Source organism: Chenopodium album, chromosome 21 (assembly GCF_948465745.1).
Source record: "Chenopodium album chromosome 21, dcCheAlbu1.1, whole genome shotgun sequence".
Classification (NCBI taxonomy): Eukaryota; Viridiplantae; Streptophyta; class Magnoliopsida; order Caryophyllales; family Amaranthaceae; genus Chenopodium; species Chenopodium album.
In genome coordinates this window covers 14,102,891-14,127,492 of record NC_137854.1, presented here as the reverse complement: position 1 = coordinate 14,127,492, position 24,602 = coordinate 14,102,891, and the positions used below count along the sequence as shown (strand labels likewise).

General features: G+C 33.8%; 1 protein-coding gene across 2 annotated transcripts; it reads left to right on the top strand.

Annotated features, from left to right (window-relative positions):
- LOC145600149 (phosphoinositide phosphatase SAC7-like) lies at positions 1–23,340 on the top strand. Of its 2 annotated transcripts, none has more exons than XM_081656048.1 (21): positions 1–172; positions 515–678; positions 797–880; positions 1,652–1,779; positions 1,870–1,961; positions 3,132–3,189; positions 5,679–5,735; positions 5,900–5,933; positions 6,021–6,101; positions 7,354–7,460; positions 8,771–8,857; positions 8,976–9,053; positions 10,204–10,274; positions 10,356–10,454; positions 11,282–11,381; positions 11,754–11,862; positions 12,151–12,223; positions 18,749–18,842; positions 19,970–20,062; positions 20,185–20,251; positions 22,527–23,340. In XM_081656048.1, exons 2-21 carry the CDS (start codon positions 531–533, stop codon positions 22,649–22,651), a joined length of 1,785 nt encoding a protein of 594 aa, XP_081512174.1. In that variant the 5' UTR covers positions 1–172; positions 515–530; the 3' UTR covers positions 22,652–23,340. The 2 variants fall into 2 exon arrangements, with proteins under 2 accessions (XP_081512174.1, XP_081512173.1); XM_081656047.1 differs by having other exon boundaries at positions 510–678; positions 22,527–23,339.
- The last annotated feature ends 1,262 nt before the right edge of the window (positions 23,341–24,602 follow it).

Here is a 24,602-nt window from a genome sequence, read left to right as displayed (position 1 = left end):
CTTAACTCTCGTTACTGAGAACAATTTTTACTAAAATTCAAAAATCAGAAAACTTTGACGACACAATTTTCTTCAACGTGCACGACATTTCTGTGATTCTATATCAATTCCAGATTCCCGGTTTTATTTATTTTCTCTCTCTTTATTCTCCGATTACCACCTTTCTTCTCCGGTACGTTTCTCTCATCTTCTTCTTCTCCTTTAATTTCTAGAAAGTATAATTTTACTTCAATTTTTGATTTTATATACACTTTGATAACAATTTATAACTTAGATGCATCTTCATATATTTATTTATGTGTTTTTTTTGCTCGTTGAATTGAACAGCATATTAATTTTGCCTGAATTTTTTATTTTTGTTTTAAATTTTGATTATGGTTGTTTATTATGTTAATTGTTATGAATTTTTTAATTTTATGCTTGTTTTTTTTTAGATTGTTGCTGTTAATTTGTTTGATTGGTAAGTGAATGATGGATCTGAATAGTTTTATTGTTGTTGTTGTTGATAGTGAAGTGGGGTATTTTTGGCAATGATGGGGAAAGTAGATGCTGGACACAAACTACATGCTAGAATGAGGCTTTGGGAATTTCCAGATGAGTATGTTGTTGAACCAACTGATGGCACCGGTGGCTCGTTTTTGTCGGTCAGCCGAATCGATGGATCCATGAAGCTTCTTGGTCTGTTTATTTATGATTTTACTTTTTAAGATGGTGTTTCGTTTATGGGATTATTGTTCTATTTTTTTTGTTGGATTTTTGATTGAAATCGTATATATATGTATATGTTTTTTTTCAGATGAACTCCCACAATGTAGCGCTGTGCACGTACCAAAAATTCAGTCGATTTATGGTGTGATGGGCGTGTTAAAGCTCTTGGCAGGCAAGCTAATTTACTTAGTTGCTTGCATTAATATGTTGTGCTTGCTATTTTATAAACAATATTGAACTTTAATCTTGATACATCTTGTATTGACCATTGTACTAATAGCTTTATGGCATTGGCTTTTGCTATTCCTTTTCCATCACATACCTAGAGTTATCGGCATATTAGATGGTTGATCAATTGACCACTCTTTTGCAAACTACCTCATTATTATTATTATTATTATTATTATTATTATTATTATTATTATTATTATTATTATTATTTATTTATTTTTTTTTGTCTTTATTTTCTTAAACTAGTAGCGGATTAGATATTAGCAAGAATGGACTTTATAGATCTTAATAATATTATCTCTCTTTTTTGTTCTTTTTTTTTGGGGAGGGGGGAGGGGTGTGGAGGAATGGGCGAGAGTGGGTGTTTTCATTCCGGGTTCATGACTTGGTAAAGTGAGTATTAAGCGTAGCACACAAAATTTGAAATCATGTTCGTTAATGGTATATGGGATTTTCAATTCTTCATAGTTTCAAGGACCTAAATATAATTATCAATTTGCAAGGATTAACTTCTGGTAGGTTTGTGAATATTGGAAGTTATAATTGTACATGGACTTGTTAATTCAATTTTATTTTGCTCACATGTCTGATTTGTTGGTCTAAGCTCTGATGGACTGCCGAAGAAATGCATGGGATCTCTCATAACAGATTTAAGCTGCACCTAATGCTTGATGTCTTTTGATCTAAAACCCATTTGTTTTCAACATTGCAGGGCTATATTTATTTGTGATAACTGAACGTGAATGTGTTGGATCTTACCTCGGCCATCCTATCTATAAAGTTTCGTCTATGAAGATATTGCCTTGTGACCATTCTCTTAAGAGTTCCCCTGCAGAGCAGGTATCACTAAGAATTTAGTTTTTATTTTATTTTTATACTTCTTCCATTAAAAGTGATTGAAACTCACTCTAGGCTGACCAACTTTGGCAGAAAAGTAAGGAGACAGAGTTTTCCTCTCTTTTAAATGCTGCAGAGAAGACTCCGGGATTGTATTTCTCTTATGATGTCAATTTAACACTAAGGTATCTTATTGATTCCTATCCTTCTTTTCTGCTTTTCGTTATTTCAGTTTTCTTGTCTTTATAATGTTACATATCTTCCATTTTAACTACCCACTTAAGTAGCAAAATAAATTTCATTTGTGAAAGTAGTTAAGTACTTAGTGTTGTCTTTTAAGTGAATATCAGATTCAGAATACCGATACTGAGAAGTCTTTGGGAGTATTGTACTTAACCGAAGCTTAGTGCCAAGTCTGCCAACTCTATCCCACATTATTAGACAAATGGTGACCTGGTTCAACCTTTTTTTTTTTTTTTTGAGTCTACGTTAATCACTGAACAATGTTGAGAATAATGTTGGTTTGTGTTTGTTATAGAAACTGCTAAGGTACTTATGGACCCTGGAGGTATATGGTGTGGCCGTTAGGTGATTGTTTTTCATGAGTGGTTCTATGTTCATCACTGAACAATATTGTGATTTTTTTTTTAGGGTTTTTTTTTTTTTTTTTTTTTTTTTTTTTTTTGGGGGGGGGGGGGGTGGGTGCATGAGGATGAACCATTGGATCGTAAGGGATGGAGGAGGAAGATTTATGTCGATAACTACACGGAATAATCAAAATTGGTTCATGTTAGCCGACCCCACTTATGGGATTAAGGCTTTGATTGATTGATTTATTTGGGGGGTGGGGTGCACTTTTTATTCCGTGGTCTTCTTTTAGTTGAAAGCAGAGTTCTATGGATATTTTGCAACATGATTCCTTGACAAGATATTATTTTGCTCTAGCTTTTGTTTTGAGTTTTCACAGAGATTACTACCTCTTTGGATTTTTCCTAGTCTATTTTTTTCACTCATAAATCAAAATTGGTTCATGTAGCCGACCCCACTTATGGGATTAAGGCTTTGATTGATTAACTGATTGATTGATTTTTTTCACTCATAAGGCAGCTTCAGAGCTTGTTTATTATTGGCATTAAATATGCCTGATTTTATTGATTTAGTACTTGAGTTTTCGTCAATTGGTATTCCTATGTTTGGAGAGGAGTGGAGCTCTTGGTGAGGGAATTATGTATTTTGACTGTAGCCCTTATTACATAGCTTTGCAGCAGGTGACTGTGTAAGGCAGAGGGTTGGGGGGAAGGACAGATAGTAAAGCATTTAATGGTTTAGGAATTTCTAATATTTGTCTATTATAGTATGCAGAGATTGCACGATTTAGGCAATGAAGCAAAGACACTCCCTCTTTGGAGACAGGTAATCCTATTCTTTGTCATCAATGGAATTTTAGTTGTTTTTAGTCGGTCAAATTTACTTATGAACATGTAGTATTTTGAACGCATCATCATCATTATTGTTGTGCAACTATTTAGTATCTTCAAGTTTTAATTCTGCCTCCATTCAAATATTATAGGCTACAATGCCGAATTGGGGATGGTGTTCAAAGCTTGCTATTTTTAATGATTTATTTGTTAGTGTATGTACTGTGTTATAAGTTTATATGATGTTGCTCAAATAATCTTATAAGTTATCCATCCAATTTTTTTTTTTGCTCATCAGTTTAATAACATTGAAGAAAAATAAAGCCAAATTTTGAGTGGAGCAACTGCCAACATTTAATATTTTTTGAAGCCTATAGTTTATGTCTAAAAAAGCACCAAAATGAAAACCTAATAGCAGTCAATACTATATATAGAAAGATAACCCCTATAAAAAAGGACATAAAAAGATAATTTTTCACTTGAATAAATTAGCCAAATCATGCAAAAAAAGATCACCAACTACCAGTATCAGAACGCTCTTTTCTAAATTTTTCTAAAACTTGCTATCACCTTAAAGATCAACAGTAGTCATTGCAAGTATCCTAGGTTTCCCTCGTCTTGGCTGCAAAACATCATGATATCATTTGGGAAAAACAACTAATGTAATGCAACTGTGACGACATAACAATTACTTTTACAAATTTTCTTAAATCTAAAGTTATTATCTTAAATTTTTGGCCAAACATGTCCTTAGTGTTTGGAAAGAATTTTGAGGCAGCCTTTGCTATTGAAAGTTGAAACTACAAAAGGAATTTTGCTTCTTCTATATGCCAGGAGTTTTCATTTTCTAAGGCGAAAAAAGTAGGATATTTCAGGTGACATGATCTTTCGCATTGGAAATTTAAGATTGCATACTAAGCCTTGGAGCAAGCTGGGTACTTAGAGTGTCATTGTCGCTTAGAAGGATTTAGTTGAGTTGGTATTTATATTGGATTGTCAGGAGTTACTCATAAGTGAGTAATTAAGTTACCGTAGGTTTGTTTTGCAAATTTATAAAGATCTTGACCAATATGTACTAACAGTTTAATTCTTAATGGTTCAAATGGAGTTTGATGTCTTTTTTTTGTGCATCAATAGTTTACCTTTTAAGGCTAAAGGGAAAACTTAATGTACTACTATTATAATATCATTGTTATTAAATGGGTTAAAATCTTGGTTGTTAGGGAGGATCAAATTAGGAAGATGAGTGTAGCAGATGTGTTTAGGTGGGTGAGTAGGAACACTATTAGGGATAGAATAAACAAGATTTTTTATATAGAAGTTAAGCTTCTTATATATCTCGAATATCATAGGCCATAGCTTATGTTTTGCATGTAATTTCTACAGTGCTTTTAGTAGTAACTGGTAAGTAATTGTGGAAAACATTTAGTGTCAGTAAAAAGCATAAGAAAAAACTTCGACTGCAAAAAAAACTAAATGCATTCGCAGTATCATGAAACATAAAAGTTACCAATTAGCCTGCCTATATGAACCATAAAACAAGTTACTTTGTGAATTAAATTTTTGTAACAGTTCTAACTTCCGGTAAGGAGGCTTGAATAGTGGCAAAGTGTTGGATTGCGAAGGGTAAAGGTCTAGGGGAAGATCTAAGAAAACTTGGAAGAGGGTGATTGAGAGCGACACGAGTGCTTTGGGGATCGAGGAAAATATGGTGTTGGATAGGGCGGAGTGTAGAGAGAATATAAACGTCAAAGATGTGTCATGATTTAATATATATACATGTATACTTTTGTTATTTTCTGTGAAAAATTAACCACCATAAGTTGAACGTTGGGTGGTCTCCAATATTGAGTTCGACTTATTGTGGTTAATTTTTCCAATTTTTCTAGTATTTGCTTTTATTATTTACTCAACTTGTGTTTTGCAAACTTTACTTATTTCATCTGCTAATGTTTTCTCAAACCCTTTTTTTTTTTTTTACTCACATTTATCTCCTCTCCTTTTTAATCCCCTTACCCTCTTTACTCTTAAATTTTATTTGAATACTCTTACCGTTTCTCACTTTATACACCTTTTTTTTTGCTTCAAACTTTTATTCAATTGATTATCTTGTTATGCTCTTTTTGCTTTTCAGACGGTTTCTTATGACAATTCATGTTAGCCGACCTTAGGTCATTTTGGGACTAAGGCTTTGTTGTTGTTGAACAATTGGTCGTGACTTTTTTCTTTCCCTTTTATGGCAATGTGAGATTTGTGTATATTATGAAAGCCACATAGCTTACATCATCAAGGCTTGCTATCTCCTGTTGGGATGGGGCATTTGGGGCTTTAGGTGCTATACATAATTGGAGCAATGCACAAGAATTTAGTTAATTTGTTATATTTGCACTTCTGCTCAAGGACTGCCAGTGATTTTTTTTTCCTAAGAGTCTTATGGAATATAATAATAGAAAAATTGTCAATGCTTATTCATTATTGTTGCAGGCAGACCCAAGATATTGCTGGAACAACTACATGATGGAAATTCTTATTGATAACAAGGTTTGTTCTGCGTCTTATTTATCTGTGTTGTTGGTTTCTGAATTGACTCAGCATCACAGTCAATGTATATTATTATTATTATTCTTTCTGCCATTTCTATTGCTCTTGCCTTTGGTGTTTGCTATTAATGAGATTGGTGACAAAGAACATTTTTTCTATTGCAGCTTGATCCATACTTGCTTCCCATTCTTCAAGGAAGTATCCTTTTTATTTAGTTTTTCTGTGATTTGGATGCAACTTTCATCGATATCTTCCTAGTTGATTGGAGTCCTTAACCGTGTCAAGCTTTCCATAATTTCCAAACTGCTATAGGAAAAGATACTATTGATGTTACGTTGGTTGCTCGCAGATGTACCAGGAGAACTGGTATGCTATTTTATTTTAATGACTCAACTTTTCCATCAGGAGCCTTTTTTGCCAATTGTTTTCTGTCCACTTGAATTTCTCCTTGGATATCTTCTATGCACTGACCCCAAGACCTTTAAAAGTGTTAAGCAAGTTTTTCATAACACAAGGAGTATTGGAAAGCTTCATGTTGTCAATCTACTTGGAAACCTACTCTTAATTGCTCGAATGAAATCTGATAACTAACCTTTTTATTAGTCTTATCACAAATTATGGCTGATAATTATGACATCTTGTAATGATGTTTTCCCTGGTCCACTGATCTGCAATTGAGTGCCAATTGAACTAAACCGGAACAGTAATACACTAATCCTTAGAAATTAAGAAAACACAATTCATCACATAAATGGTACTTATTTCCCCCTCTTTTAATACATTGCCAAAAAATGCTAGATATTGGTTTATTTGCAAGGAAAAGCATTGGTGTTTTGCATTTTTACCATTTTGATAGTTGAGGTTTCTCTACCTTGCTTGCTACGTGAGTTAGTTCACCGCTCTGAGTAGAATTTTTCCTCTGATAGATCAAGTAAATCTTTTCTGTATGCTCCAAATGTTGTGAATATTTTGGAATTGAGTCCATGGCACAAATTTGAGTGCAAGATGTAGTTTGATTGTCTGGAAAAGCTTCTTGTTAATCCACAAGGCTTACCTAGCATTCTTCTTAATCTTTGTAGTTTTTTTGGGCCAAGGAGGAGAGGGGGGGGGGGGGGGGGGGGGGGATGATCTGGACGGGGATACCAATTGGCAATTATTTTCAATACAAGTTACTACATACCTAGTATCTTTTTTGTGTTACAAAACCAGTCATGTTATGTTACTCCATGTGGATGATGAACTTTCTCTTCTCTAATTCATGGTTTTGGTACTTCTTTGAAGAATTCTGAAGAAGAAATTATGAATTGTATGAAACTATGGTGTCTAATATTTTGATCCTTACTTTTCCAAGAAACTGAAATGGTTACTTATCATGTAGTCCTCTTGATTGGTAGGCTACGCCTTTACTTCTTTTTCTTCCTTTTTTTTCTTTTAATATAAATTATATAAAAAAGATAGGCTATATTGGTTACCTGTTTCTCCCTAAGAATTTCTTACAGCTTAAAGGAAGACAAGCAACATGAATGTGTGCATCTTTCACCTTTCAGTGGTAGGAAATAGGGCTAGTCTTCTTTAACCAAGTCATTGTAATGATTTATGAAGTCCAATTTTGTTTAAGGTACACGAATGTGGAGAAGAGGAGCTAATTCTGATGGATATGTTGCAAATTTTGTTGAAACTGAGCAAATTGTGCAGATAAATGGCTATACAGCATCTTTTGTGCAGGTAATTGAGTAACACACTGTCAGGGGTTATGGTGGAAAGTGGCATTTCAATGATGAGCAAAGAATCATTTATTGATTTTGCTTTGTGGGAGATTATGAAAAGTTCTTTTTATAGGTTTAAGTCTTTAATGATAAGGAATAGGATTTCTAGATTCCAATTGGTTATAGAAAGTTAATTTATTATTATTATTATTATTATTATTATTATTTTATTTGTTTACATTAATACTTATAAATGGTTTATGTATGTCTTTTACTATGGATATAAGGTAAGTCATATTGGAACTATTACCCATTTTTTTTTAGTGATTTGTGCTGAAATGCTGGTTAATTTATGGATGTAAGGTTGTCATATGACTCATATCTATTATTATTGGTGTTAACTGGTGTTTATTCTTTGATTGGTATGAAGAATAGGTCCACATTATGATGCAGTAGTTAGATCCATGGATATATATGGGGGCGAATCATTGAAAATAGTTTTATGCATGTTTATGAGAAAGAACTTGTTTACCTCTTTCTTTTTGCTGAACTCTGATTTATCTGAAATTCTGATCTGCTTTGGATGATGACAGTGGTTACTTACTACAAAATCTTATTGTTGTGGGCCAACCTTAAAGGCTTAATGGTAATGGGTATGACCTAAAAGATTACGTGGTCAGTATGTGAGATGATGAAGTTTCTTGATGTTTGCTAATATTGAGGCCCCATTGGAAATCAAGTTTGGACTTTAACTAAGGCTATGTTTAGTTTTCCCTATTTTTACTTATTTGGACTCATCTGAACTTTTTTTTTTTTTTTTTTTTTATGTCTAACCTGAACTTTTTTTTAATCTGATCCGATCTGATTGCCTTATTTCTCTAAACTTTGACCTTATATGTACGCTAATCCATAATGATAAATTATATTAAATGGGGATTTAATTAGATTTGTATTTATGTGTATTTTCCAAATATGTGTTTATCATAATTTTTTTCATTACGGGATTAAAGATATTAAGGAATAAAAGATTGCACATAAAACGATAAAGCATTTTTTATTTTATTTTATTTTATTTTATTTTATTTTATTTATTTATTTTTTTTTTTTTCTGAGCTAATGTGATTTAAGTAATAAGGTACTAAAATAAGGTGAACTAAACATAGCCTTATTGAAAATATTGTTATCATAAATTGGGATATTTGACTTTCTGTTAAGAGCGGATAATTGGATGAATATTCCTTATTTTGCATCTAAATATTCCTTATTTTGCATCTATGTGGTGGGCTTTGTATAGCTATATGAGTGATACCCTATCCATAATGTCTGCAGGTTCGTGGGTCAATGCCATTCGAGTGGGAGCAAGTTGTTAATCTGAAATATAAACCAAAATTCGAAGTCGTGAATCCAGAGAAAGCAGTGAGTGTTTTTTTTTATTTTTTTTTTAAGCAGAGGGGTGGGACTTATATGAATTTTATAATTTGATTGTTTAACGTACTTTTCTTTTAATCAAGTATTTGACTTGTGCCTTGTGCAGCCGCAAGTTGCTGAAAGGCATTTTCTGGACTTGAGAAAACGATATGGTGCTGTTCTAGCTGTTGATCTTGTCAATAAGGTTTGCCAACAACTCCTATGGATATGGAATTCTATATTAGGCCTGTAGGTATCATGGTAGATGAATTGTACATCAATCAATGATTGTGAACGTAAGTTGAGGCATAGATTATTATGGGAAGGACAGTATCATTGAAAATAGGTGTCAGTTACAGAATCATGGTAACTTTCATATGCTTCAGTTGACATGTTTCTGCTTAATCCCGTTGGCTTCATTCTTAAGTTATTCTTTGCGTGGATTTATTCCAGCTGTCAAAAATATCTTTCTTGCTTGTGGAACCTTTTACTCCCTCCATTTCAAAATGATCTTCTTGCCTTGACGGCGATTCTCTCACAAAAAAGTTAAAATAAGAACATATAGAAACGGAGGGAGTATCTTTTATAATGACTTAGTTAACAGCACTGAGTGCTTATCTGGGCTTATGTTGTTTTGTATATAAGTCCACAAGATTTAATTACATAGTATTTTATAGCTGTTATGTTTTTCAGTTTTTCTCCTTATGCTCTTTCCTTTGTGCTGTTTTTTTGTTACCTGAAAACCCATATAGCTCCTGCCATTTTAATACAAAATTGAAGAGCCTTATAATTGTCTCTTGTTGTTCCACCAAAATTGATTAATTTTTTGTGTTTATTACAATATTTTAAGCATTTTTTAGTCTCTCCATTTTATTTTATTTTTTATATTTAAAATATAAACATCATTTAATATAAAGTATTCAATTACTTTTAATATATATGAAGTACAAAAATTTATGAAGTATATAATTGTATGATGATGACTTGTTTAATGTATTCAATTCGTCTCAATAAGTACTTAAAAACAATAAAATACCATGCAAATATGCATAAGGCATAAAGGCCACCAATAATAATTCTCCTCAAAGGGCTAGCCATCTGGAATCCCTAGTTATTTTTAATAATACAGTATCAATATTTTTATATTAATACGAGGGACTACTTTCCGAAATTAAATTCGGAAATTTGAATAGGATCTTAATTTGTATAGATATACTCTTGATGTTCTTGCATGAGCAAATGCATACAGGCAGACAACTTATGTATTGGCCTTGCTTTTTATGTCTGTATGGCGTAAGAATGCATTTATACCTTTTTGTTGTTGATAATCTTATCCCTTTTGCTTTTCTTGTCAGACTGGTGGTGAGGGCCAATTGTGTGAGATGTACGGGAATGTAATGCAGCAGATTGGAAATGAGGAAATAAGGTGTTTGAGATATTCTGTTCTTTTGCCCCTTAATGTAATCTCTCTTCTTTGTGCTAACATCATTTTTTTTTTTGGTTGTAGATATTTGCACTTTGATTTCCATAGGATATGTGGACACATGCATTTTGAGAGGCTTTCACGTCTGTATGATCAAATTTCAGAATTTTTGAACAAAAATAGGTATGACTCCCCTCCCCTCTTCTTGTTTTCCTTTCCATGTTCTTGTAATGCGGTAACCACATCTTTGGGCTTGTCTTGATGGGATTCAGGGTATTATTAAAATAATTTTGCTTGGCTTTGTTGTAGCTAGAGGCAGTAATATCAATACCTATTAGTTTCTAGTCTTTGTTTAAGCAAGGGTTAGTTTATTGACTGAATTTCAGAATGAGGTACTTTCAGTTTTATTTTGTAATGACAATGATGTGAATTCGAATTGAACTTGAAAGTTAGAAAATCCAATAAATGTGACTTTGCCAGAGTATATATAAATCACCAAAGGCAGTTAAAGTAACTTGATGAATACTGCAAAAAATAGAAGTATTGCACCTAATTAAAATTGGAAGAATTATTCAATATAACACACGAAGTAGTTGCATAGAGGAAGTATTAATTATGGTTATAAATTTTTGCAAGTTTCTCATGAGTTATAAAAGTTCCTAGAGTTGGCTCGAGAATATATCGAGTCAAGCTACCTGGAGTTGAAGTTTTGATTTAGTTGAGAAAAACTAATTTTGAATTCTCTTGCCTCCTTATATCAACCCTTTTTGTATTGATGATACCTGTGGTATTTCTAGTCTTCAAAATCATCCCTTTTTTTTTTTTTTTTTTTTTTTTTCCGTCTTGATTAAATTTTATTTCATGTTTGGCAACTAAATTGTTAAAGTTCTTAGGTTATTAGATGATGGAAACTATTTAGTTGGGTATTGAAAAATCCTATGTGTTTGTTAGCTGTTAATTTTCATCCGTGGGACTACTCATTTGTTGATGTAAATTGATTTATGTCTTAGATATCTCCTGCTGAATGAAAAAGGAGAAAAAATCGAGGAGCAAAGTGGTGTTGTGAGAAGTAATTGTATTGATTGCTTGGATCGCACCAATGTCACACAGGTGGGTTTGTTGAATGGTTTCTGATTTATTTGTGCTATAATTGAATAAGAATCCATTAGACTGCATTTATGCTTTTAATTGAACTCCTTTACGTGGGGTGCTGACTTAAAAAATCTTTCCTCTGATATCGCTGTGCGCAATTTTTTGCAACCTCTTTGGTTTGTGGTGATCAAGCTTCATCTGATCTCTTTATTTTGCTTCACTGCAGTTATCTTATTTCTCTCTCTCTTTTTTTTTTTTTTTTTTTTTTTTTTTTTTTTTTTTTTTTGATGGGACAGTTATCTTATTTTCTATAGTCTGGATTAGTTTAAAATTTCTTGTTGATCTAACACTATTGGTGTTATTCTGTACCTTCATGAATTGTGGTAACAGAGCATGATAGGACGAAAAATGTTGGAAATGCAACTAAGGCGAATCGGTGTTTTTGGTGCTGAAGAGACCATTAGCTCACATCCTAAATTTGATGAGAATTTTAAAATATGTGAGTACTATTGTTTTTTTTAATTTTTTAATTTTTTAATTTTTTAATTTTTTATTTTTTTTTATATTTTATTTTTAATGGAGCTTGATCATTAGAATTTTTTATGTTCATTATTGTATTATTTCTCGAAGATTTTTGCCCACTTATGCACATTCAACAATGTTGGAATTGCAACTAAAGGTTTATAGGTGCTCTTGGTGCTGAAGTGACCATCGCTATATTGTATTAGTACTATAATAGTATAATGCAACAGTGTTGATTAATTTCCTCTTTCCTCTCTCTTTATAGTGTGGGCGAATCATGGAGATAATGTAAGCATCCAGTATTCTGGCACTCCTGCTCTGAAAGGGGATTATGTCAGGTATGTATTGTTATTTGCTATGGACACACACATTTTATTTCTGTGCCGATGGTGGAATGTGTTCCTATGCGCATTTCTTTTAGCCGGAAATGCCCCTTTGATAAAAATAATTCTTCTTTTTTCGAAAGTTCAACTCGCTTATTGTAGACTCTTGTTTTTAGGAATGTATGGAAAAAGTGAGTGGGGAAAAAAGTGAATTAAGAGAGATGGGGTAAAAAGGTGGGTAGGTGTAAGAAAAAAGTTGATAAAGTATGAATTGAGTATGGAAAAAGGTGTAAATAGTGTGTGGGAGGGATAGATAGTAAAAGGGGTTTCTAAAAAAGGAATGAAGTAGAAGTGAGTCGAACTTTTAGGAATGGAGGGTGTATTAATGATTCTGATTGGCCTTAGTGTTTGCTGTATTTTCTCCAAGACTCCAACTTTGAAGTGGTTTCGCTTTGACATGAATTATTGCAATGTAGTTTATACTTGTTAGGTGTAGCTTTATTTTGTTTATACATGTCAACTAGGATGCTTGACCAACCACCCAGCCGTACTGGTGTCAACACGATGCACCCGGGTGCGGACATGGAATTCAGGTTGGGTGAAAAAGTGGACTCGTCAGTCATGAACCCTAAATCTAAAATAGAAGGCCAGATTCACCGAACTAAGAGCCTAAACCTTAGGGGTTTTGATTGAAAGTGAAAAGCGAGCAGTCTAACACAAAGAGGTTGTTGGATTTTTATTCTGGCGACGGGAAACTGGTTCTTCAACCATTCAACTGTGCAATTTCTGTTTTCTTTTATTTATTTTGTAATTGATGGTGGGAATAGGTAGTCCAGGTACTAGGTAGGGAAATACTTAGTATAGTAATTATGTGGGGGGTATGTTGGGGAAATTGGTTTACGGGGTCACAAAAATGACACGAAATTGGACAAATTAATACTTCGAGGCCTGAACGAAATCAGTTTCCCAAAGTAATATTTCGACCCTTATATACACACCGGGTATCACGAAATTACTAGGAGATACAACGAAGACAATCACAACAGTGTGTAGTATGTTTGTGATCTAATGTAATCAAACTTTGGATAATTTATGATGATGATAATTGAAACAAAACAAGCAAGCTAAGAAAATGAGAAAAGAAAAGTTTCAGAAAGGAAATAGACTTTTTTTTTTTTTTTTTTTTTTTAACTTTCATCATATGTTCATTAACATATTTATACTAGAAGACAAAATAGCCAAACAATGCCAAGAAAATGACAATAACCGTCATTCACAAAATGGAAACAGTTCGCACCCTATAGGGCGGTGAAACCCTAACCGGGCGTCGGAGTGCTACATCGTTTGCTTCCTCTTAACAGAGTACTTTTCTCTCTAAACCGAGTTTTTAGCTTCTAACCTTTGCTATTCTTAATTGAACACCTTCACCAATTAACACCGTCACCTTTATTAATTAAGAAAAGCAAACATGAAATTTGTCTCATACTCTAAATTACTCAACAGGGTAGGTGGGAGACTCACACGATTTATTTACTGGTGCCTTTTTTTTTCCCTTCTTTTTCCTTCTTTTACCTTCTTTCATATTTTTTTTTAATTATTTTTTTTTTATAAATCTGAAATATAAATACTTTTTCACTTCTACTTTGACCTTTTTTTACTTAGCTTAAAATCTGTGATTTTTTTTTATTTTTTTTTATTACCGTGTCTTAGAGTCCAAATTCAAAACGTGTCCATGGAACGTTTGGACTCTTTCAAAACATGTCCACGGATCCTTTGGACTCTTTCAAAACGTGTCCGCGGATCCTTAAATTTATAACATTCCAAGTCTGACACTTGGACCCTTACCTGAGTCCAACACCCGTACCCAGAGTCCGAGCATCCTAGCATGTCAAAATAATGGAAAACAAAGAATTTCTTTTACATATTTTCTGGGTTCTACAAAATCCTCCTTTTGTCTGCATTTAGCATTGCTTCATTCCTAAAACATTTGAATTTGTATGATTTAACCCGAGTCCTTTGGAGTGCTCTGTATATGGCTTGTCTCTGATAAGCTTAAGTTTCCTTGCAGTTACTTTTCAGACTGTCAACTTATTGCTCAGTAAATGTTGACATCTTATGAGATCTTTTTATTTTGGAAATATAATTTTAATTTCTTTTTTTCTTCTTCCTTCTTTTATTGGAAGAATATCTTTTACTTTCTCTATCCTGTAATTAAGTATCATCTATCTTTTGCACATAGATAAAGGAAAGTATAGAGAAAAAAGTGGGTGGATGATTTGGAACTTAGAGATAATAAATAAGTGATAATAATTACTAAAAGTAGTGGTTCACTTTCAAGCTGGGATATCTTCGAAACAGGTGTTATTTTAAAACGGTGTATAGAGAGTATTTAACTGGGTTTATATATCCCTGTATCTCTTATACTTGCCTACATTTTTTTTTATAAAGAACAAGAACATGCATCCGACATATATGTTACTATGCTAGCACCTAGTGATATTAGAATTTAATATGTTGGAATAAGATAGTGGCAACTTCGTCAAAACACATTACTTTGTAAAATTCAAATAAAATTTTCAAATTTTTTAAGATGTTTAAGTTTATTTATTTACAGGGAATACTATTATAATAGGAGTAACTTATGTTTTACAAAGCCTGTAGTTGTTTGATTCAAAAGTTCACAATGAAAAGCTATTGCTTGGAAACTTGTTATAGCAACCTATCTACAGTTTGATACATTTTTTATACCCCTTGAAATAGAGTTTCTTTGCTCCAATCTATTTTTCTTTTTCTAGAGGTAGGGTACTTTCAGACTAGATGCATTGACTATCCCTCTTAACTGCTTTCCCAGTTTGATACAACTTGCTGGCAAAGTCGTCAGGCACCTTAAGCAAGTGGATGCTTTTATACGTGCTTTATTTACATATGAGTGTGTATCTTCTTTTGTCATTTTTGTATAGACATCTTTGAATAGATGTCATCCTTTGGATGAAGAATTAAACATCTGACTTTGTTGCCACCAGTGTTAAAAAAGATTTTTGGTGCAATTCTGCTGTATAACTTGTATCTGATAGACCATGCTTTAGTTAAATTAATTTTTTTTTTCCTTTCTGTTTGGGACGTCTTCTGCTGTTAATTAGAAGATGAATGTGGTGATTGTTATTTACTAGTTTTACTGTAGTTGCAACAATCTGCAATTAAGAGAGGATAAATGTCTTCTAATCTGGTGCCCACTGCAAATCATGTATTTACGAAATTGACAAACCACCCTTCCCCTCCGTAAAAGAGTAAGTTACCATTCTAAAAGACCATCTTTCAGTGGGAAGGGGAGATGTTTGGCGTAAAAAGTCGCCTTTGCCTAGCTAACATGCAGGAAAGAGATTATAAATATTGTGGCCATGTTAAGGAGACTTCACCAATATTGGGAGGTTTTTGATGAGATGGTTCTAGGAAACCCACAATCAGAATTCTGAAAAAGTTTGTATTGGTGAGGATCTAAATGGGCATGTAAGGATAGGTCGTGGATATTAAAGGGTCCAAAGAGGGTTGGGGTACGGAAGGAGTAGTGACTTTGCATTTCATGCAATCATATGAATTGTTTCTAGAAATTGCATGGTTTAAGAAAAAAAGGGCTTGGATTTGGTGACTTTGAAGTGGACCAAATGGACCTCAAATAGTCTTTTTCATAACAGGGAGTGAAGATAGGTTGTAGAGTGTAGCCGTGCCACATAGTCTATAAGTCTTGGAAGTTCGTAAGAAGGTTGGGTCAAGGAGAAGAAAAAACTAAGATAAACCAAGGATAACATGGTGGAACTTGAAAGAAGACAATATCAAGGATTTTAATGATAAAGTGGTATAAGAAGCCGAAATCAGAGATGAAACCCGACTTTGCTTGGACGAAGGTTAGGAATTGTTTTTCTAGAGTGGCCAAGGAGGATTCCATGAAAATCAAAGAGGAAATTTTTGGTGTACCAGGATACATCGTAGTGGAATGTGGACTCTAAATCACCAATCAAGAAAAAAATAGAATGTTATTTGGCATGAGGAATTTGTAGGAATGAGGCGACATTGCAAAATACAAGTTCTAAAGTCAAGAACAGTGTGGTAGAAAAAAAGTGTCTGAAATTCTGAATTTTTAGGAAAGGGAAAAGTATATTTATAGGATGGCAAAAAGAAGACAAGTGATGAACAAGGACCCATAGCTAATGTAAACTATAAAGACTAGAGGATTTTGCTTTAGGATAAAGACATCAAGAAGAGGTGGATGGGATACTTCAATGAGTTGTCCAATGGATGACCTTGAAGTCAGATGGAAGTATATGAGAAGAATTGTGAAAGAGGTGGTAGAGAATGAGGCTAAAGAAAGCAATTGGTCTACATGATATTCCTATTTAGGATTATATATGTTAAGGAAAAATGATTTCGAGCAGAAACTAGATCCTATAGGATTGGAGATATAACACCTCGGTATCGAGTTAAGAACAAAGGTTGTTTTGACAATCATGGGATAATGCTTATGAATTACACCATGTGATTGTGAAAGAGAATGATAGATTACAGTCTCCAAACTTGGGTTCCATGGTTTTTTCCAAGGTTTTCAATTATAGAAGTGACTCATGAGATAAGGAAAATGATGAGTACTACAATGCAAGATAGGATTTGCTTATGATTTTCATTGTCCTTCAGATATCTTATGACAAATTGACAAGGTTCCAAGAGAAGTATTTTGGTGGAGACGACTAAGAAAGGTAACCCTAGAAAATATATGGACCTAATTAAGGATTTGTGTTGAGATGTGAATACAAGTGGTAGGACTTGCAGTGAAGTAATGAAGGATTTCTCGATTGCAATTCATTGTCATGAAGGGTCGGCATTAACTTTTTTTTCCTCTTTGTAGCAATTTAAGTAAAATGGTCCATCTAAGATGAGGCACCATGGCGTATGATTTAAGACTATACATAGATTAATGTTTAATTTGAGTAGTGGAGATATACATTAGAATCCTGCTGGTTTAGACTGTGCCGGGATAAATTGGAGCATATGGAATATTGATTTAGTACTATGAGGGAGTCCAGGCCATTTAGTTGTTGTGGATGGTAAGGAGTTGTCCAAAAGTGAGTGTTAGAGTTTTCTTGGCTCGATTTTACAAAAGAATGGAACTAAAGGATTATTCAGGGTGGACCTAGGTGAAGGGAGTATACCAAATGGATAGCTACAATTAGGGTATTATGTGGCAAGAGCATACCCCTTGGTGCTAAAGGGAAAATTTACCGGATGGCTATTTGATCAGCGTTGTTTTATGTTATATGTGTTTGACTTTCTAAGAACGATTATGTTAGAAAGATGAAGTTGTAGGGATAATGGATGTTTGACAATCACTTAATGGATAGAATTAGGAATGAAGACATACGTAGGAAAGTTGGAGTTGTTGATAAAGAATGAAAATAAGGAAGAACCAGTTATGCTAGTTTGTGCATATGAAACGAAGGCCGAATTCAGCACTGATAAGGACATTGAAAGATGGGATTAGGAGTCTCATAAAAGGCCTAGGGAGACATAAGATGACTTGAGTTAAAAATGTTATGAAGAAATAGGGTGAGAGAGAGAGAGAGAGAGAGAGAGAGAGAGAATAGAAGGAGAGCATCATGCTCAACTGTCGGAGATGAAATTTTGGTTCATTTAGCCTACTCCATGATTGGGATTAAGGCTTCTATTTTGTTGATTCCTAGTTAAGGGAAGGTACTTGCACTTTAACCTTATCAAGGTAAGGCACTATGTTACCTTCATTTGTGCTAGGTGAAATTCACTAAACCTTTGATTGTTTCAGAACAAGCTCCACTATCTTTGAGCTTCGCTTGATTTTGGACTTTTGGTGGACTGCTCCTTGTAATTTTCCTTGTTTGATGGCAATATTATCTTATCTGTATTAAGAAATGTTATGTTTGTTTTCCTTAACTTGTACCTTTGCCTAGTCCAGGCAAGGCACTATGGTACCTTCATATGTACTAGGTGAAATTTACTATACCATTGATTGGTTCAGAACGAGCCCTACTATTTTTGAGGATATTCTTTTCGCATTGTTTGTTTATTTATTTTGTTTGATTTTGGTGGTTTGCTCCTTGTAATTTTCCTTGTTTAATGGCAGTTATATCATATATAACTTAAGAAATGCTATGTTTGATTTTTGCATTGACTTACAATAACGGGTCAAGCTGACAAGGAGATTTTTCATATTTGTTCTTTGAGTGATGAGATTTTGTCCTTTGGGTGTTGATAAACTTTCAACAGTGATCCTTGTTGATGACATTTGTCCTGGTTGTCGATAGATTAATATGACATCTAATTGATACAAATTATCAATCTGTTAACATTGACTGGTTATTTTGCTTTATGTTTTGCACCACAGGTTTTGTGTCTGTTTAAGAATGTAATGTTATTTTCATTAGTTTATATGGGAGATAACTTATTATATTTTGAATTGTACTGATGAAGTTAATATTTAACATACAACTTTGTTTTATGCAACTTTGTAATTTCCAGATATGGCAAGCGAACGTTTGAAGGTATATTTAATGATGGGTGGAATGCACTTTCTAGATATTATCTGAACAACTTTTGTGATGGAACAAAACAGGTTCAGTACCTTTTCTTGTATATGCTCGCTGAGTTTCTTTTTTATCGACATATGTTATCTGTTATTTTCGTCTCTTGTATATCTCCTGCGTTTTAAAAATTTTACTTTCAAAGGAGTGGGTTATATTAATTTTGAGTTTCGATTGATAAGGAAAGGTAACATGTTGCTTTTAAATAATTTGGGCAACTATTGAGGATTAGACAAAATGGAAATTGAAGCTGGTTAGAAACTAGTAAATAATATTACTAACGTGTCATATTATGTGCAACATAGGCTTTGACTCGGACTCCTAGGCAAAATTTGTTTGTGAGTGTTAAATAGAGAGAGAAAGGTAGAGGTGCATGTGATGAAGAGAGAGAGAGAGAGAGAGAGAGAGAGAGAGAGAGAGAGAGAGAAATGATAACTTAAAAAGGAAAGAAAACATTTGTTGTAAGTAATGTGTAGCATCCATTTTTAGGAAATGTTGCACATAATATGAAACGGAGGTAGTAGGTGTGTAGTAATCCATACCATGTACTTTAGCACTTCAGCACTCAAGTTGCCTTCTTCAAATATGGCTATCAACGTGCATTACTCCCTCCATTCCTTTTTGTATTACTCACCTTCCGTTTTGGGGTGTTTCTTTTTTCATTTCCCACTTCTATTTTATTTTATTTTTGGCACACACTTTAACATCTTACCCCTTACCCTACAATCTATCTAAACTTTTTCTGTACATACATCCGCTTACTACTCTCTCTCTCTCTCTCTCTCTCATTTGATCCACCTTTTTTCGTACACTCCCTTTCTCGGTGTACAAATCTACAACAGGTAAGTAGAATGGAAAGGAGCTTAAGGAGAACTATTCCTGCTTTTTTTTTTCTCCAAAAAAAATAAAAAATAACCTTCAATAAAGACCTTTTTTTTTTTTATTAAAGCTAGTGCTCAGTATGCATTTAAATTAAACTGACAATTCCCCGTAAAAAAATTAAAAAGTAACTGACTAATTTTATCAGTCAATTTATGTTCTCTTTTGCATTTGATTCTACAGGGTCATCATATCTCATGTTGTTCAGTTGCATACTTATTCATTTTTTATGCTCTTTGATCCCCTATCTGTTCTTGAATTTTTCCTCTCATGTTTGCAGGATGCCATTGATATGGTGCATGGACACTTCATTGCTTCTGTGAGCCGAGATATGACTGCACAACCTCAAAAAGGAGGCCTTGAGGCTTTTGCTGTGAGTGATTACTAAATCTTATAGCTAGAATCAATGGCTACCCTTTCACCCTGCATGCCTTTTTTTTTTTTATCTCTCAGTCAATTAAACGTGTAATGATCTGATGACTTTTCTTATTGTAGTCTCTTCCTTTAGCTTTTTGCTTGGTCTTGGCTGGGATCGTTTTCGCATTTATGTCTCTGAAGCAAGGTGTGTTTCATACTATTACTCTATAATTTTTTCTTTTTTTACTTTTTTTTTTTGCTGGCTTTCTTATGCTGTCTCATGACTCTACTCTTCCTCTAGTTCTTCCCTATATAAGATTTTATAATATAGACCAAAAAATTACAAGTTTGCTCTCGTATCCAATGTTTATATTTGGTGTACTTCGTTGTTTCACCTTTTGACCTAACAAAGGAAGAATCCAAGAATTGGGAGTCTTGGTCTATATTTACATTTATCTTAAATTACGGATAATTGGCAAAATTAATTCCAAGATAGAGTTTTGTGCAGGGGAAAAAAAAAAAAAAAAAAAAAAAAAAAAAAAAAAAAACCCAACTAGGGAATATGCATAATAAAAAATAACACAAACATACAAATTTGGTGAAGAAACTAATTAGAAATTATCAAATTAACAATTCAGCTTTTTAAAGACATCAATTGCATTTAGATATGGTGGATCTTCATTATAAGTATTTGAATGAAGTATTTTCAATCTATTTTCAAGTGGGATCTAATTATTTGGAATCAACACATTATGACTTTTTGTTTTTTTTTTTGTGTCCATACGTATGTTCAATAATACGCATCGAATCAACATAATGTGAGTATGGTATGTAAGGAATCAATATTTGGGGGAAGGGCATATTAGTCATAGTCTATTAGTAGCAACTTGAGGAATAAGCTAGAGGTTTGTTATAGGGATTTTCTATAAATAGGCCTCATTAGGAGGAATAAGCATATACTTAATATTGTGAGGTTTGTTATTGGGAGAGAGTGAGCCTCTCGAAAGCTCATATTAAGAGAGCATCCACCTCGCGAAAGTGGAATTATCATTCGAGTTAGTGTAATTCTCATATATCAATATCATTATCATTTTTCTTCCCTAATTTCTGCCATTATAAGAGCTGTAATGATGTTAGTTCCTAGCATGGTGTTAATGGAATGCTTGGAGTGAGTGTGTAAGTTTAGAAGCAATATTATGGAATACTTATTGTGCAATACTGCAATGTATTAATCCATGGAATAATATGTAGGAAAATTTTATCAGAAATGATCTTTTGTATTGGCCATTTTGTGAGAAAGGACCTTAAAAAAATGTCACACTTTGGGACCTAAAAAAGTAAAATTTTTTTCTCATCTGGATTCTTGCTCGGATTTTGGCCATTGACCGCCGCTTTCCTCTTTTTCTTTGTTGACCAAAACCATCATGTGAGTGGGCATGTGACTTCCATTTTTCCTCCTTTTCTTTTTTAACCACTTGTCCACCACCCCTAGCCATGTTGTACGTCCTCCTACCAGTCTACCAGCATTTGAAGACCATTCCACCACCAACTTGACCTTTTCACCACTACACCACCACTGTCTAACCATCTCACAAGTTGCAACCACATCGTCACCCACACAAACACCTTATACCTATTCTCACATGCTCCCTTTTTCGATCTCCTCCTCTGTAAACCCACCACACTGTCCATCATAACCCCCTTTGCATCGCCCTAAGGCCTCAGCCACTCTTTCTACCTTTGCTACCCGTGCTCCCTCTCTGTATGTTCCTCATTCTTTCTCCCCCTCAGACTTAGCCAACAGCGCAGCCTTTAACCCCCTTTTATCTTCCTTGATCCCCCTTTCTAATTCCCTTATACAAGAAAAAAGAAATTAAGCAATCAATCAAAGCCTAAATCCCATAAGAAAATCGAAATTAATCTTGGTTTAAAAACCAAAATTTGATTTTTATACATGATGTTGAGTAAGATTGTGATGGGATGGTGGAAGTGGTAGTTGGGAGGAAGAAAGGGAGAAAGTTGAGGCTTTCAATGAAGTCACATGTTTTGCACGTGATAGTCAACATCAGAAAGTGGGCGATCAATGGCCAGAATTCAGGCAAAGGTTCTTTTTCTCATGGTGCAATTTTGTTAGAAGGTTTTTTCTCACAAAATGACCAACATTAAAGGTCCTTTCTAACGTCAGCCTCCACAAAGGGTAGGATGAAAGTGTTGCATAGGAATGTGTTGCGTAGGAAAGTGCATATATAACAAAATAATACAGCTTCCTGAGAAATTTAGTCGTTTAAATGTGAAGTTGATGTGGTGTCCATCTGGCATGATTTTTTAGCATAATTCTAGTGCATTTTTGCTTCAGGCACCTTCATCATGTCAATGCGCTTTTTTTTTTTTTGGTGCTGCATTTTTTTGGATTCCAGATATTTTTATTAGGAATAATTGCTTACAAAAAAAACATCTTTTGTTGCAATGTTGATCAACAGCTCGGTTAGAGTGGCGACACCTATTCTTTTCGCTTATGTGGGCAAGCTTAAGTATTGCTATAGCTATATTTGTGAGAGCCAATGGCCGGATGTTTTGCAATCGACCCCGTCTGCAAAAGCCTTGATGCTGATTATAATTTAATAATCTTTCAGGTGGAGTGATACATGTGGAAGTTAGTAGTTGGCCGCTCTGTTTTTTGTCGTTGAATCTTATTCGACCTTTGAGTTTCTCATTCTTATTCGTTGATTTCTTGTTCATTTTCTATTTGACCTGGGCTTTTCTGATCGACAGGTCTCTAATTTGCCTTTTGGTATTACAAATTGGAGTTTAGGTGAGCCAACAAGTGCTCTTCTGTATAATAACTTACTGATATCCTTCCCAAATAATTTGAGTAGAGGGAAGAGTATTATAATCCGAAGTTGATAGTTCACACGAACCCATTAACTTTTTTTCTTTTTCGGCTGATTAGTGTATCTCAACCCTTGAGGGTATATAATCATATATTTTGAACTTAATCAAGTCTTACTGCATCTTTGTACATATAGAGCTGTCCTTCAACGACAGTGCAACGATATGCTACAGCCTATGCTGAACAAAGTATATCTTGTGATTCTGGTTCACAGTGAGAATGTACTGATAATGTTTGTTCAGGATTATGTGCTCGATTGATTGTCTTGACCATCATTCGAGCCATCAGTTATTTTCTATTTTGATAAGAACAGGCTTTATACTTTTGTGTAATGGATTAAAACTAAGACCCAAAATTTAGCTGTCATGGCAAATTTGTATAATCTGAAAGATTTGGTCATGTACCTTATAGTAATTCCCAAGTTCCTGATTAATCTTAATCAAGCTTTATCATTACAAAGCTCTCTTAATTATAAGCCCCTGATTAGTTGTATTAATTTTATAAGTCCCTGATTAGTTGTATCAATATACATTAGTTGCATTTTTGCAGCTTTGGACCCTCAAGCTTTCAGGCTTTTACTTGGTGTTTTTTAGCAAATAGCAAACCTTTTACCTAAAAGAGCAAAATAATTAGGTTTCGAGTGATTTGATTAAACATTCAGAAAATTCAATCAAGTCTAGTTATTGTTTTGTACAATGTTTTTACATCTTTTGGGCAGGGATTAGAGATAAACCACACAGCATATAGAAGAGCTTTATACTGCCTTGACAACTAGTACCAGTCTATAAGCTTTTTTCAATCAAAAACCTTAGCCCTTTCCATTAAGGAAACATAGGGATATACTCGACATCATTTTGTTCATTGGACATTGGTGTCACTGTCGCACCTTTAAACATTCGGGGGTACAGGTGCATATGATTGTAGCAAAGAACATTTTCTTCATAGATTCAGTTTTCTACATAGGTTCTGAATCGTTGCTTTCACTCCATGGAATAAGCGGTACTGCTTCTGCTTGCTAAGCAGGATTACACTCCTGACATTGTAGTAGAAACAGTTGTCAATATACAGTCATAGTGAACAAAAAATTACGGCAGTAATCGCTTATGTGTGTTGTAAATGGTTCTAAAATCAATCATAGACGTATACTCTCAATTAGTCAATTCCCATGCATAATTTGTAATAACACAATTTATTAAAAATAGATATTACAAACTACAATTAAACCCTTAGCTTAAAATAATCAACAATAAGAAAGAAATACATGGAAGTACAAGTAAAAAACATGCAATAAAGTTGATGAGAATGTACGAATCACAGAGGAATAATTATAGTGAATTATTGTACGTAAAACTAGGTAACATAAGCTAGGTAAAGGCATGCAATGGGTGCAACGTAACACATGGTGGGCGCATATAGTGCCTTTGTTGTTACCTAAATGGTATTACAATTGATGCACGAACAACTATCTGTCTTTTCTATTCTATCTTTTTTAACGTTTAAAGCTATTGAAATTGATGTGAGAAGCATCAACCTAGTAGTTTATTTGTTGTTAGTTGTTTCATAACTCTCTTTAGACTACTGCATTTTGCTTTGAATTCAGCGGCAAAAGCTGATTCCTAGTACACTTACATACTACTACCCTCATTCTACCTCGTCCACTTTTGAT